Source organism: Scyliorhinus torazame, chromosome 1 (assembly GCF_047496885.1).
Source record: "Scyliorhinus torazame isolate Kashiwa2021f chromosome 1, sScyTor2.1, whole genome shotgun sequence".
NCBI classification, from domain to species: domain Eukaryota; kingdom Metazoa; phylum Chordata; class Chondrichthyes; order Carcharhiniformes; family Scyliorhinidae; genus Scyliorhinus; species Scyliorhinus torazame.
In genome coordinates this window covers 336,375,715-336,389,266 of record NC_092707.1, presented here as the reverse complement: position 1 = coordinate 336,389,266, position 13,552 = coordinate 336,375,715, and the positions used below count along the sequence as shown (strand labels likewise).

Below are 13,552 nucleotides of genomic sequence, written 5' to 3'. Positions count from 1 at the left end.
CACCGCAGACGCCACCCATGTGGTGTCGGCCTGGCTGGCACGCATGGTCGGCACAGCCTCCTGCCACTGTAGGCGGTTGGACTCCTCCAACTCTACCTGCAGGCGCTGGATGATTGCTGTCCCTCTCAGGTATACCCTGGCTCTGCACCTGCATCTCTAACATTGACGGGACAACCGTTTCCAAAGGCCCGCGACCTGTCTGGATGGCCACCCTCCGACCATCAGCCCCCTCAAGAGTTCCTACCTCCACCTGATATACCACAGCATGTGTGTGGTGTGCACCAAATTGTACCCCAGGATGGCCGATTTCCTTCCCTAAAGGACATTAGTGAACCAGATGGGGTTTTACGACAATGGTTTCATGGCCATCATTTGACTTTTATTTCCAGATTTTAGTTGAATTCAAATTTCACCATCTGCAGTGGTGGGATTTGATCCTGGATCCCCGGAGCATTACTCTGGGTCTCTGGTTTATGAGTCCAGTGACAATACCACTACGCCTCCAGAGCAAGGCCGACGTTGTGACCTTTGCCTCTCTTGTTGCCCGCCGAAGAATTCTGTTGGAACGGCGGTCGACAACGCCACTAGGGGTGGCGGCCTGGCTAGGGGACCTGTATGACTTTCTCCAGCTGGAAAAGATGAAGTTCGAATTGAGGGGATCAGCAGAGAAATTTGAGACACGGTGGGGACTGTTCATGACCATGCTTGAGGAATTGTTTCTCACAACGTGGGGGGAGGTAAAAAGGGGGGAGAAACCTGCACAAACTGTGAAATGTGAGATGTGCAGAATGTTATTTGATTTATTTATGTTTTCATACCCCTTCTCCGACTTCATCCCTTTCATCACCTCTCTCAGCCCCAGCGGCTCGTCCAGCACCTGCCTTCTCTCTTCATCCAGCCTTGGGACTTCCAGCTCATCCAAAACCACCCCATATCCCCTTCCTCATCGCCCGGATCGGCCCTATATAACTTTTCATAGTACTCCCTGAACACCTCGTTAATCTTCCCCGTCTTCGACACTACCTTCCCCTTCCCTATCCATACCCTCAGAATTTCCATGGATGTGATGTGCCTCCATAGCTGATGGGCTAGCATATTACTCGCCTTTTCTCCATATTCATACTGCACCCCCCTCTCCCTCCAGAGCTGCCTTCTGTCGTCAATCTATCGAATTGCCCCTGTAACTTCTTTCTCACTGCCAACCCCTCCTTGGTCCTCCTTGACTATCTTGTTCAACAACCGTCCATACTCCTCCCTCCTCTTCCTATCACTGTGCGCTTTAAACGGGATAACCTCCCCACGAACCACCGCCTTCAACGCCCCCCAAAATGTGGCCACCAATACCTCCCTTGTTCTGATTCAACGCCACATAGTCTTTGATCGCCAGCAGCACCCCTTGTCTGCCAAAAAGCCAAGTCTAACCTCCAACCCGGCCTCTGCTCCTGCCTCGAGCTAAGTCTAACCTCCAGCCAGTGTGGCACATAGTCTGAGATCCCGATTTCCGCATACTCCGCCCCCTCCGCCCCCACCAACACTGCTCAGCTCGCGACAAAAAAGTCTATCCTGGAGTATACCTTGTGCACGTGCGAGAAGAAGGAGCACTGCCTCTCCCCTGGGTTCCTAAACCTCACGGATCTACCATTCCGATCCTTTCCATAAACCCTCCCAGCTCCTTCGCCATCATAAACCTCATTGACTTAGGGCTCGACCAGTCAACCCTCGGTTCCAGCACGTAATTAAAATCTCCCCCCATAATCAACTGCTGCATGTCCAGGTCCGGAATCGATCCCAGCAACCCTTAACCACAATCCATGTTATCACTAATACTACCCATTTTCCTTTCTGTAACAATACCTGACTCTGCCAGCCCTCAACTCACCTGCTACTGAAACAGTCATTTATGCTTTTGTTCGTCTCGACTCAACTATTCCAATGCACTCCTGGATGGCCTTCCACATTCTACCTTCCTGAGGTCATCCAAAACTCTATTTGTGGCCACATTTGTACCAAGTCTGATTCATCTATCAACCCTGTGCTTGCTGATTTACATTGGCTCACAGTTAAGCAGCACCCAGATTTTAACATTCTCATTTCCGCTTTCAAATCCTTCCATGGTATCCCTTACGAGACCCACGGCGATATCCTGATTGATTTTCCCATGGGACTCCTCATGGTGGTTCGACATGGCAGCAGTGGATCGCACTGCTGCCTCACAGTGCCAGGGACCTGGGTTCATTTCTGGCCTTGGATAACTGTCTGTGTAGTTTGTACGTTCTCCCTGGGTCTGCGTGGGTTTCCTCCAGGTGCGCCGGTTTCCTCCCACAGTCCAAAGATGTGCATGTTAGGTGGATTGGCCTTGATAAATTGCCCCTTAGTATCCAGGGATGGGCAGGTTAGGTTATGGGGTTACAGGGGTAGGGAGGAGTTGGCATGGGTAGAGTGCTCATTTGAAGGGCTGGTGCAGATTTGATGGACCAAATGACTTCCTTCTGCACTGTAGGGATTTTATGATTCATGAATGAAAACAAGCTTCCCCGCTGGTGGGCAAAGGCCCATCTGCAGTCCCTGTGGTCCAAGAAGGCAGCTAACCACCATCTTTTCAAGGGCAATTGGGGATGTAAAATAAATGCTGGCCCTGCCAATGAATGCCACATCCTGTAGAAATGAATTTTTTAAAAGTTGATGTTAGGACTGATGGCCAATAGCAGTGTACATAGAACATAGAACATAGAACGATACAGTGCAGTACAGGCCCTTCGGCCCACGATGTTGCACCGACATGGGAAGTCAAAAAACAAAAGCCATCTAACCTATACTATACCATTATCATCCATATGCTGATCCAATAAACTTTTAAATGCCCTCTATGTTGGCGAGTTCACTGCTATTGCAGGTAAGGCATTCCACGGCCTCACCACTCTTTGCGTAAAGAACCTATCTCTGACCTCTGTCCTATATCTATTACCCCTCAGTATAAGGCTATGTCCCCTCGTGCTAGCCATTTCCATCCGCGGGAGAAGGCTCTCACTGTCCACCCTATCTAACCCTCTGATCATTTTGTATGCCTCTATTAAGTCTCCTCTTAACCTTCTTCTCTCTAACGAAAACAACCTCAAGTCCATCAGCCTTTCCTCATAAGATTTTCCCTCCATACCAGGCAACATCCTGGTAAATCTCCTCTGCACCCGTTCCAAAGCTTCCACGTCCTTCCTATAATGAGGTGACCAGAACTGCACGCAATACTCCAAATGCGGCCATACCAGAGTTTTGTACAGCTGCAACGTGACCTCATGACTCCGGAATTCAATCCCTCTACCAATAAAGGCCAACACACCATAGGCCTTCTTCACAACCCTATCAACCTGGGTGGCAACTTTCAGGGATCTATGTACATGGACACCGAGATCCCTCTGCTCATCCACACTTCCAAGAATTTTACCATTAGCCAAATATTCCGCATTCCTGTTATTCCTTCCAAAGTGAATCACCTCACACTTTTCTACATTAAACTCCATTTGCCACCTCTCAGCCCAGCTCTGCAGCTTATCTATGTCCCTCTGTAACCTGCAACATCCTTCCGCACTGTCGACAACACCACCAACTTTAGTGTCGTCTGCAAATTTACTCACCCACCCTTCTGCGCCCTCCTCTAGGTCATTTATAAAAATGACAAACAGCAACGGCCCCAGAACAGATCCTTGTGGTACACTTGTAACTGAGCTCCATTCTGAACATTTCCCATCAACCACCACCCTCTGTCTTCTTTCAGCTAGCCAATTTCTGATCCACATCTCTAAATCACCCTCAATCCCCAGCCTCCGTATTTTCTGCAATAGCCTACCGTGGGGAACCTTATCAAACGCTTTACTGAAATCCATATACACCACATCAACTGCTCTACCCTCGTCTACCTGTTCAGTCACCTTCTCAAAGAACTCGATAAGGTTTGTGAGGCATGAACTACCCTTCACAAAGCCATGCTGACTATCCCTAATCATATTATTCCTATCTAGATGATTATAAATCTTGTCTCTTATAATCCCCTCCAAGACTTTACCCACAACAGACGTGAGGCTCACCGGTCTATAGTTGCCGGGGTTGTCTCTACTCCCCTTCTTGAACAAAGGGACCACATTTGCTATCCTCCAGTCCTCTGGCACTATTCCTGTAGCCAATGATGACATAAAAATTCAAGCCAAAGGCTCAGCAATCTCTTCCCTGGCCTCCCAAAGAATCCTAGGATAAATCCCATCAGGCCCCAGGGACATATCTATTTTCAGCCTGTCCAGAATTGCCAACACCTCTTCCCTACGTACCTCAATGCCATCTATTCTAATAGCCTGGGTCTCAGCATTCTCCTCCACAACATTCTCTTTTTCCTGAGTGAATACTGACAAAAAATATTCATTTAGTATCTTGCCTATCTCTTCAGACTCCACACACAACTTCCCATCCCTGCCCTTGACTGGCCCTACTCTTACCCTAGTCATTCTTTTATTCCTGACATACCTATAGAAAGCTTTTGGGTTTTCCTTGATCCTACCTGCCAAATAGTGTGATTCGTGTTAACGTTTGCATTATAGTAGTGAGCTTAATTGCATAAAGTCAGTATACCATCAGCATGCAATGATAGTTTGTATTCTGACTCTCCAAGCTGCACTCAAAAAAGATATGAACCTTTCTTGAGTATTAGTATGTATGTTTTATACAGGCAGAACCACAAAGATGTCAAAAAGAGAAATATTGGAATAAAGCCAGAAACTAAACAGCTGAAACAAGAATTAGATGGACATGGCATAAAACATTAAAAATTAAGAAAAGGAAAGGATAACAAAGCAAGTTGAAACATCTAACTCAAAAGTAAATCTCGGGCAGCACCGGTGACGCAGTGGGTTAGCCCTGCTGCCTCACGGCGCGAGGCCCCAGGTTCGATCCCGGCTCTGAGTCACTGTCCGTGTGGAGTTTGCACATTCTCCCGTGTTTGCGTGGGTTTCGCCCACACATCCCAAAGATGTGCAGGCTAGGTGGATTGACCATGCTAAATTGTTCCTTAATTGGAAAAAATTAATTGGGTACTCTAAATTTATTTTAAAAAAGTAAATCTCAATTTCAATGAACATATTGTTCAAAAACTCAATTAATCTGATATTGTTTTATGTGTTTCTGTATAATAAATCACATAAATTATCAAGCAATTATTCTAATAAATCACAAGTAATTGTGAAGCATATATAAAACAGTGAGTAAATTCCCTGTTGCTACTGGCAGTTTTGACTTGTGCTGGTCCACTTTTTATCCAGAATAATTAGGAAGAGGGTACAGAGTGGCTGCAGGTTGCCAAAGGTTGGGTAAACAAGCACTGCCATCAGCTTCCAGGTAAAAAGCAGTAAGGAGTTTCGGGTGGGTGTCATCGGGGTGGTGGTGAGAGGAACGGAGGGAGTGTGTGGGGCAGGGGAAGCTGTGACTTTTCTTGTAATGCCCAGGGAATTTCTGACGGACCTTCTGGATCTCTTCATCCTTCTCTGCAGCCGCCAGTCTGCTTTCATATATTGTGAAGACCACAGTGAGTTCTCTGTTCAGGCTTGGGTTAAAACATAATTGGGATCCTATTGATGTAGGATCCCAATTGTATAAATTCTTGAAGCTTATGTCTTTCCTCAAGAGGTGGCCTCAGTGATTTGTACAAGCCTGCAGCCCAAGTTTGCAGGTGGAAATAAGGAGGCCGTAATTTCCAAGTTTTCTTCTTTCTTCCCTCATCAGTTTTCTCTGCTTACCTCCTCTCCTGAAAACATTGATTTAGTAGCTGCCAGTCATTCTTCAGTACTTAACCAAAATATCCTTTATTTATGCATGAGTCTGAACAGAGAGTGATGCAAAACTATTCAAATGTAAGCGGCATCATTGACAAGGCAATTTTGCTTTTCCTTGATGTTTACACATGTCCGCTTCCAACAGGGGTCATTATATTGGAATCAGGAGAGGGAATCCTCCTGACAACTCTGAGACTTGAGAATTGTAAGGCTGCATGCCTGGTTCAGATTAGCTAACAACAGAAATCAGGGATTGAATTTTGGGGTCTCTTTGGTCCAAATATGACTTGGGTGTAAATGAAATGAGCAACTGAACTGTCAACATTTTTATGAAACTGCTACATTTTAAGTTTTCACTTTGTTTTTACACAAATTCCAGTCTGAGCTGTAGCCTTTTGCCATGTACCTTGATTATGCACATACTATCACCACCGTCTTATTGTCTTATCTTTAAAATGTACATTGTCTATCGTGGATCATTCCAAGTGATAGACTTACAGTGGTAATCTTTATTGTTTTTGTGTTCCAAATGGACACTATCTTGGTGTCACCCTCTTAGCATCATAGAGTCATTTATGTCACAGAGGGAGGCCATTTGGCCCATCGGGTCCATGCCAGTTCTTCATAGAGCAATACATTCAGTTCTACTCCCCTGCTAATCCCCATTGTGCTGCAGATTTATTCCTTTCAAGTGCCCATCCAATTTCCTCATGAAATCACTGATTGTTTCCACTTCTCGGAACTTCGTAGGCAATAAGTTCCAGGCCATTACCACTCACTATGTAAAAAGGTTCTTCCTCACATTTCCCCTGCATCTCTTGCCCCAAACCCTTAAATCTGTGCCTCCTCTTCATTGTACTATCAGCTAATGGGAACAGGACTATGTTTTGCTTATCTGTTTTATCCAAACCTATCATAATCTGTACACTTCAATCAAATCTTGCCTCAATCTCCTCTGCTCCAAGGAGAACAACCCCAGATAACCCTGTAAATAAAATCCCCCATTCTTTGGACCGTTCTGGTAAATCTCTTCTGCACCTTCCCAACCAGCTTTACATCCTTCCTAAAGTGGGGTGACCAGAACTGGACACAATACTCCAGTTATGGCCTAACCAGAGCTTTATAAACATTCAGCATATCCTCCCGGTTTCTGTACTCATTGCCTCCATTAATGAAGCCCAAAACCCCCATGTGCTTTGCAAACCATTGTCTCGATATTTCATGCCACCTGCAAAGATTGCTGCCTATGCGCACCCCTGTCCCTCTTTAGAACTGTGCCATTAAGTCTAGACTGATTCTCACTATCCCTTATACCAAATGAATCATCTTACACTTCTCTATATTCAATCTCATCTGCAGCTTGCCTGTTCATTCTGCCAACCTATCTATGTCATGTTTCAGATTATTCTGATTCGTAACGTCCTCACTGCTGCTTATGCTGTAGGGGTGGTGGTGCCCTCATCACTTTGCTGACATAAAAACTAGGAGTGAACCTGTCTCCATAGCTGGCTCACCCTACAGAAATGTTATGGCTGTTGTGCCATTAATTGGCTTAATGTTGGTCTTCAGTCCGTCTCCAAGAACTGTCACCAAATCAAATTGCCAGCAGCTCTCTTACTGCAGCCCTGCCAGGGGCAGTCCCTGAGGAAGATAGATCCCAGACCTATTGTGATCAGCTTGGCAGGCCCTGGGAAGGAGGTTGGGGCACTGGGGGTGAGGAAACCTGGTAGGAGGAACATCCCTGGGCAGTGGGGGGGCTGTCTCGGATGAGCACAGGGCTCCTGAACAGGAGGTTACTCCGCCTCAACCTCCTCTGGCCCCTAGCTGGCCTTGATACAGCCAGGTTTTACCTGGTGGCCTGGAAACTTGGCGCCAGACTCCTCTGCTAGGGGAAAAATCTGAGTGGCAATGGGGGAGATCTGTGAATGACCATAACTGGGGTGGTTGGAGGTGGGTAGGTGATGGACATGGCTTACTGCCATGATGCCCAATTATATGTCCTCCACTGCCTGCCAATCGGTGCCTGAGGGGAGTGTAAAATTCTGCCTTTGTTTACTGAAAGGCTATTCTAAATATTTATTGAACCGAGAGAAGTTCCAATTTGTCACAAAGGTACTCCTAGACTTATATAGAGCAATGAACTTCTATAAGGATTACTTTCAAGACCACTGCCCTCAAATCAAGCAGCATTTCTCAGCAGCTTGTATGGCAGGAAGAAAGCTGATAGAATTGGAATACCAATTAATGGTGATCTAATTAAATGGCAGAGCAGCCTTTGGGGCTGATTTATCTACTCCTCAATGTTTCTAACTTCCTTGCTGCAATGTCCGTTAATTTTTCAAACTGTAGGTTTGATCTGCAGTGCAACATGAGTTACTGTTAGTTTTCGTCAGGGACTGACTATCCTGGTCAACAGAAATAATTTAGTTGTCCACCATTACAGTTTCTGACACTGTAAGTAAATGTCTTCATTCAATAGCAGTTATGGTCCAGATGAACTCACCATGAATTGCAGCACGGTAGCATAATAGTTAGCACAATTGCTTCACAGCTCCAGGGTCCCAGGTTCGATTCCCGGCTGGGTCACTGTCTGTGCGGAGTCTGCACGTTCTCCCTGTGTGTGCGTGGGTTTCCTCCGGGTGCTCCGGTGTCCTCCCACAGTCCAAAGATGTGCAGGTTAGGTGGATTGGCCATGCTAAATTGCCCTTAGTGTCCAATATTGCCTTTAGTGTTGGTTGAGAGGGGTTACTGGGTTATGGGGATAGGGTGGTGTATGCTTGGGTAGGGTGCTCTTTCCAAGAGCCGGTGCAGACCCAATGGGCCGAATGGCCTCCTTCTGCACTGTAAATTCTATGAATTGAAGAAAAACTGCCTAATCCTTAGGTTCAGTCAGCCTATTGAGATTACTATTCTTCTTGCAAGAGCATGGAATTTCTGTATTACTTACAAATCATACCGACAAAAACATTACTGAAAGTTGCAGATCAATGGAAACCGCTCCAACAACTTGCTCTGAACATCATTTTTTTCCCATAAATTTAGAGTACCCAATTATTTTTTTCCAATTAAGGAGCAATTTAGCGTGGCCAATCCACCTACCCTGCACATCTTTTTGGGTTATGGGGGTGAGACTCACGCAGACATGGGGAGAATGTGCAAACTCCACATGGACATTGACCTGGGGCCGGGATTAAACTTGGGTCCTCGGTGCCGTGAGGCAGCAGTGCTAACCACTGCGCCACTGTGTGCCCCTCTGAACACCATTAAAGGATATCATTAAACGGGTGCACAGGCCTCCCACATGCCATAACAAGGTGATAAAACCAGTGCCAAAGAATTTATCCATGATCTTATTGTCCTTGTCAGTGAAGGGCATAGGCATGGTGTGAACATTGTTCAATGGTACTTAGCTTGCTCCGTAGATTACTTTTAAGAATCATGTAGAAAAATTATTGGTATCTTGTTTTAGCTGTTGCTCTGCTCATCTTGGCAGCAGTTACATCTTTTTTTAAATTGGTAAGTTATATTGTGTGTTCAGAATTCAATCTGTTCACCGTGTCAAGTTATGATGCATTATCAAAAATGAACTTTTTACATTTGGCATCTCTCTGTTTTTTATTCTGATTGAAGCCAAGGGCTGCTGACCTGACATCATCCATTTTATTCTCTCATACAAAGTAAAGATCTACTCTATTGAATTTGTAAATACTTTGATGCTTACTTTATACTGCAGTAACAAAATATTGCGCTAAGGGTGTCAAAAACCTACAAAATATTTTCAGACAATAGGGAATATCTTTGCTTCTGTCTATCTTCTCCAATATTAAATCAATAGTGAAAAGAAGATTTAATCTTTTTTTTACTTTAGAGCACCCAATTCATTTTTTCTAATTAAGGGGCAATTTAGCGTGGCCAATCCACCTAGCCTGCACATCTTTTGGGTTATGGGGCAAAGCCCACGAAAACACGGGGAGAATGTGCAAACTCCACACGGACAGTGACCCAGAGCCGGGATCGAACCTGGGACCTCGGCGCCATGAGGCAGCAATGCTAACCACTGCGCCACCGTGCTGCCCAAGAAGATTTAATTAAATTATGAAAAATAATGAAAAATTACAAACCAATTTCTTACAGTCAATAGATGAAATATCAGTTAAAAGTCTGTCTTATATTTCATTTATTATTTAGATTTATCAATCTTGAGATAGATCTTCCTTATTTATGCGTTCAATTTCATAGTTGACCATTTTCTTGTTTTTATTTCTATTGTTGAAATACTTTCCTTTTCAGGCACGATTTTTCTCTTCTCTCATTGGTCTTTCTCTTCCCATTGTTCATTTCACTTTTTCTCTATTCTCCTTTTGGCTGACATTTTTGTTAGAAATATAGCAAAACAAATCATTGTAGCCATCATCTGCTTCCACTCATCCCAATATATTTTTAATCTCTTTAGATTGGAGGCCAGTGTAAATGCAAGAGACGCGTGTCTGGCAGACAGTGTAATCAGTGCCAGGATGGATTCTATAATCTGTGCTTCTCAGACCCTGATGGCTGCAGTCCTTGTAACTGTAATACCTCTGGGACAGTCAATGGAGATATTACCTGTCACCAAAATTCAGGTCAATGCAAGTGCAAAGCAAATGTTATCGGTAGGTGAAATATAAGATTTTGTGCATCATAACCTACTAGTTATGAATTTGACCTGAAATCTGTCAGTCACTAGCCATTCTTATGAAGTTATTAAACAAATATTTGCTAAACATCTCAGACTCATGTGCAAGGTTATAATTGTCTAATATATTCTGAGCACACAAGCCAACTTAATAGTTGCTGTTAAAGTTCAGCTTAAAGTATTTCTTCAAAGGGTTTTCATGCAGTGAGCTACTCTATGATAAATCCTTTTCATTCTGTTATTGTATGCCTTTGAACAATTCTTATAAGATGCAAGAGACTTCTCATTACTTCAAAGATCATATATATGTGGTTAGTTGTCAAGGGCCAGATAATTTTAATTTTGCAATTCACTGCCAAGTTGATTATAACAAACTACCATATTCTCTGTTATTTATCGTGTTTTTATGATATTTGCTTTTATGTTTTGTGGTTCCCACTGGTATTTTCAGAAATTAGATTTCATTAAAGCAATTTGTTACCTGCAACTTACTTGATGGTGCTAACAGCTACACAGTGCAGAATTTATCAAGTGCTCAAATATTTTGTGTGGAGAATGCACTTTGAAATTTTGATGTATGGGAATATTATGCAGGGAGCATTCCTGATAAAGTGTGCTTTGCATTGTAGCAGAACATGTCCCAGTCCATACATATGGATCAAAAAAAATTTACCATTTAATTTGCATAGCAGTTAGCTGTAAATGCTGCTTCTAAAATGGACCCTGATTAAAGCTAATGTGGATTGTAATGAATAGCATTAAGCAACACAGCAGAGATGCGAAAAAGACTTATGTAATGTGGTCAGTTTTGATGCTGAAGGATATTTGATCACCTTTTCTGCTACGCTGGAACAAAAAAAATCTTTATTGCTATTATGTTTATCCTTCTTATCAGTCAGGCTGAACTTCAGAAATAGAATATGATAAAGCAAGTAATGGCCGAATTGTATTCTAGATGATACATTGCTGTTTAGAACCTTATCTCCATTTTATCTCTGTTATCATCATTGCTGTTTCCTTATTATGCACAAAAGCAACTTCCAAACATCATTACATTTTGAAGTATGTGATACAAGAATGGTGCACAAGAGGTTGATTTTTACTACAGTTAATATGGTTGTACAATTGTGTTGTAAATGAATTATTCAATACAAAGAAATTTGTAAAGTAGGTCACTTATCTAGAATAAAAAGTGACAGGTAGAGATTGTGCCTTAAATGCCTAATGGATCTGGAAACCTCTCCCTACTTTCTTGTTAACCCTGTAAGAAACTGAACGCGATGCCCTGTAGGCTTTGCTCAGTAACACAGGAGACAGATTAGCTGTCATGAACATGCATGACAAATTCAAATAAGTGCTATGTATATTTTTAGAAATGATGAGGTGAATCCCTCTAGACTGATTTTAATAGTTTGGAATGAGTCATAACTCTTTTCACAATACAGTTACTTTAAAATGTGTAGTGTTGCTAGTACTTTTATTTTTCTTACTGAAATTAAATGTTATGCCTTAGGTAAGTCATCAATCATAGTGCAAGCAGTTGCTTTCTGCTGAACTTTTTACTGCATTTTTATTCCACTGTAATATATTATTTCACATACCATGTTTTCAAGTATAACAGATATTTGCATTTTTTGAGATAATGGAAATACATTTAACTTGTTGGATGTCTGTAGTAACTGAAGGTAATGTTAATCATAGACAAAGGAACTACCCTGAAAGTAGGACTTCTGTATTTTTACTATTGTTTCTTTTTTATTACTTAGTTCCTAAAATTAATCCTGAAATGTTTATAAATTAATAGTTACTATATTTAAAAATATTTAAGAATGTATGCAATTATTATTTGAATATTAACATTTTTTATAATAATCAAATTGCACAAATGAGCAAGTGTTAGTAAAACTGATTTCCAGTTCTTATTTCTCAGACCATTGATTTATCATTTTGTATTTTAAACTTCTTTCAGGAATAAGGTGTGAACACTGCAACTTTGGTTTCAAATTACTGAACAGTTCAAATTCAGATGGATGTGAATCATGCAACTGCAATGTTAATGGTTCTGAGGATCAGTTCTGTAAGCCATACAGTGGACATTGTAACTGCAAGGCAAACATCAAAGGATTTCAATGTGACACTTGCATGGATAACTTCTATGGACTGAATGCTATTGGCTGCAAACCTTGTGAGTGTGACTCAGCAGGGTCACTCCTCGAAACCATATGTGATTCTAAAACGGGTCAGTGTGTTTGTCAACCTAATGTTGGAGGACAGTGGTGTGACGTTTGCCTGGATGGATATCATGGCCTGCGTTCGAGTAACTCCTTGGCCTGCTTACCGTGCACTTGTGACGCAGCAGGTACAATAAATAGATCAATGGATTGTGCCAAATCCACAGGGCAGTGTCTGTGTAAAACACATGTTACAGGCCTGCATTGTGATCAATGTATTCCTCATACTTTCAACATTAGTTCATCCAACCCTGAAGGCTGTCAATGGTGTAACTGTGATCTTGAAGGGACAGTGGAAGGAACTGTTTGTGACCCAAACAATGGTCAGTGTATTTGTCAGCTGAATCGCCACGAAAAACAGTGTGACCAATGCAGACCAGGTAAGTGTGAATACAGTACGATAGATTAATTTGTTCCATACGAACATACGAATTAGGAGCAGGCCCCTCAAGCCGGCTCCAACATTCAATAAGATCATGGTTGATCTGATTGTAACCTCAACCCCGCGTTCCTGCCTACCCCTGAAAACCTTTCAGCCTTTGTTAATCAAGAATCTATCCAGCTCTGCCTTAAAAATATTCCTAGGTTCTGTTTCCACTGTTTTTTGAGGAAAAGAATTCCAGATACTCACGACCTTGTGAGAGAGAACAAACTCTCCTCATATCTGCCTTAAATGAACGACCCCGTATTTTTAAACAGTAGCCCTGGTTTGAGATTCTCTGACAAGAGGAAACATCCTCTCCACATCCACCCTGTCAATACCCCTCAGGATCATAAAGGTTTTGATCAAGTTGCTTCTTACTCTTCTAAACTCCAACCTCTCCAACCATTCCTCATAA

The 13,552-nt window shown here is 42.8% G+C and overlaps 1 protein-coding gene across 1 annotated transcript in view; it reads left to right on the top strand.

The window, feature by feature from the left end:
- Positions 1-13,552, top strand: part of ush2a (Usher syndrome 2A (autosomal recessive, mild)) — a 1,730,413-nt gene that overhangs the window by 328,057 nt on the left and 1,388,804 nt on the right. The window contains exons 12-13 of the mRNA XM_072506478.1: positions 10,264-10,459; positions 12,452-13,093. Coding sequence (XP_072362579.1) covers positions 10,264-10,459; positions 12,452-13,093 — 838 coding nt within the window. The remainder of the gene's footprint in view (positions 1-10,263; positions 10,460-12,451; positions 13,094-13,552) is intronic.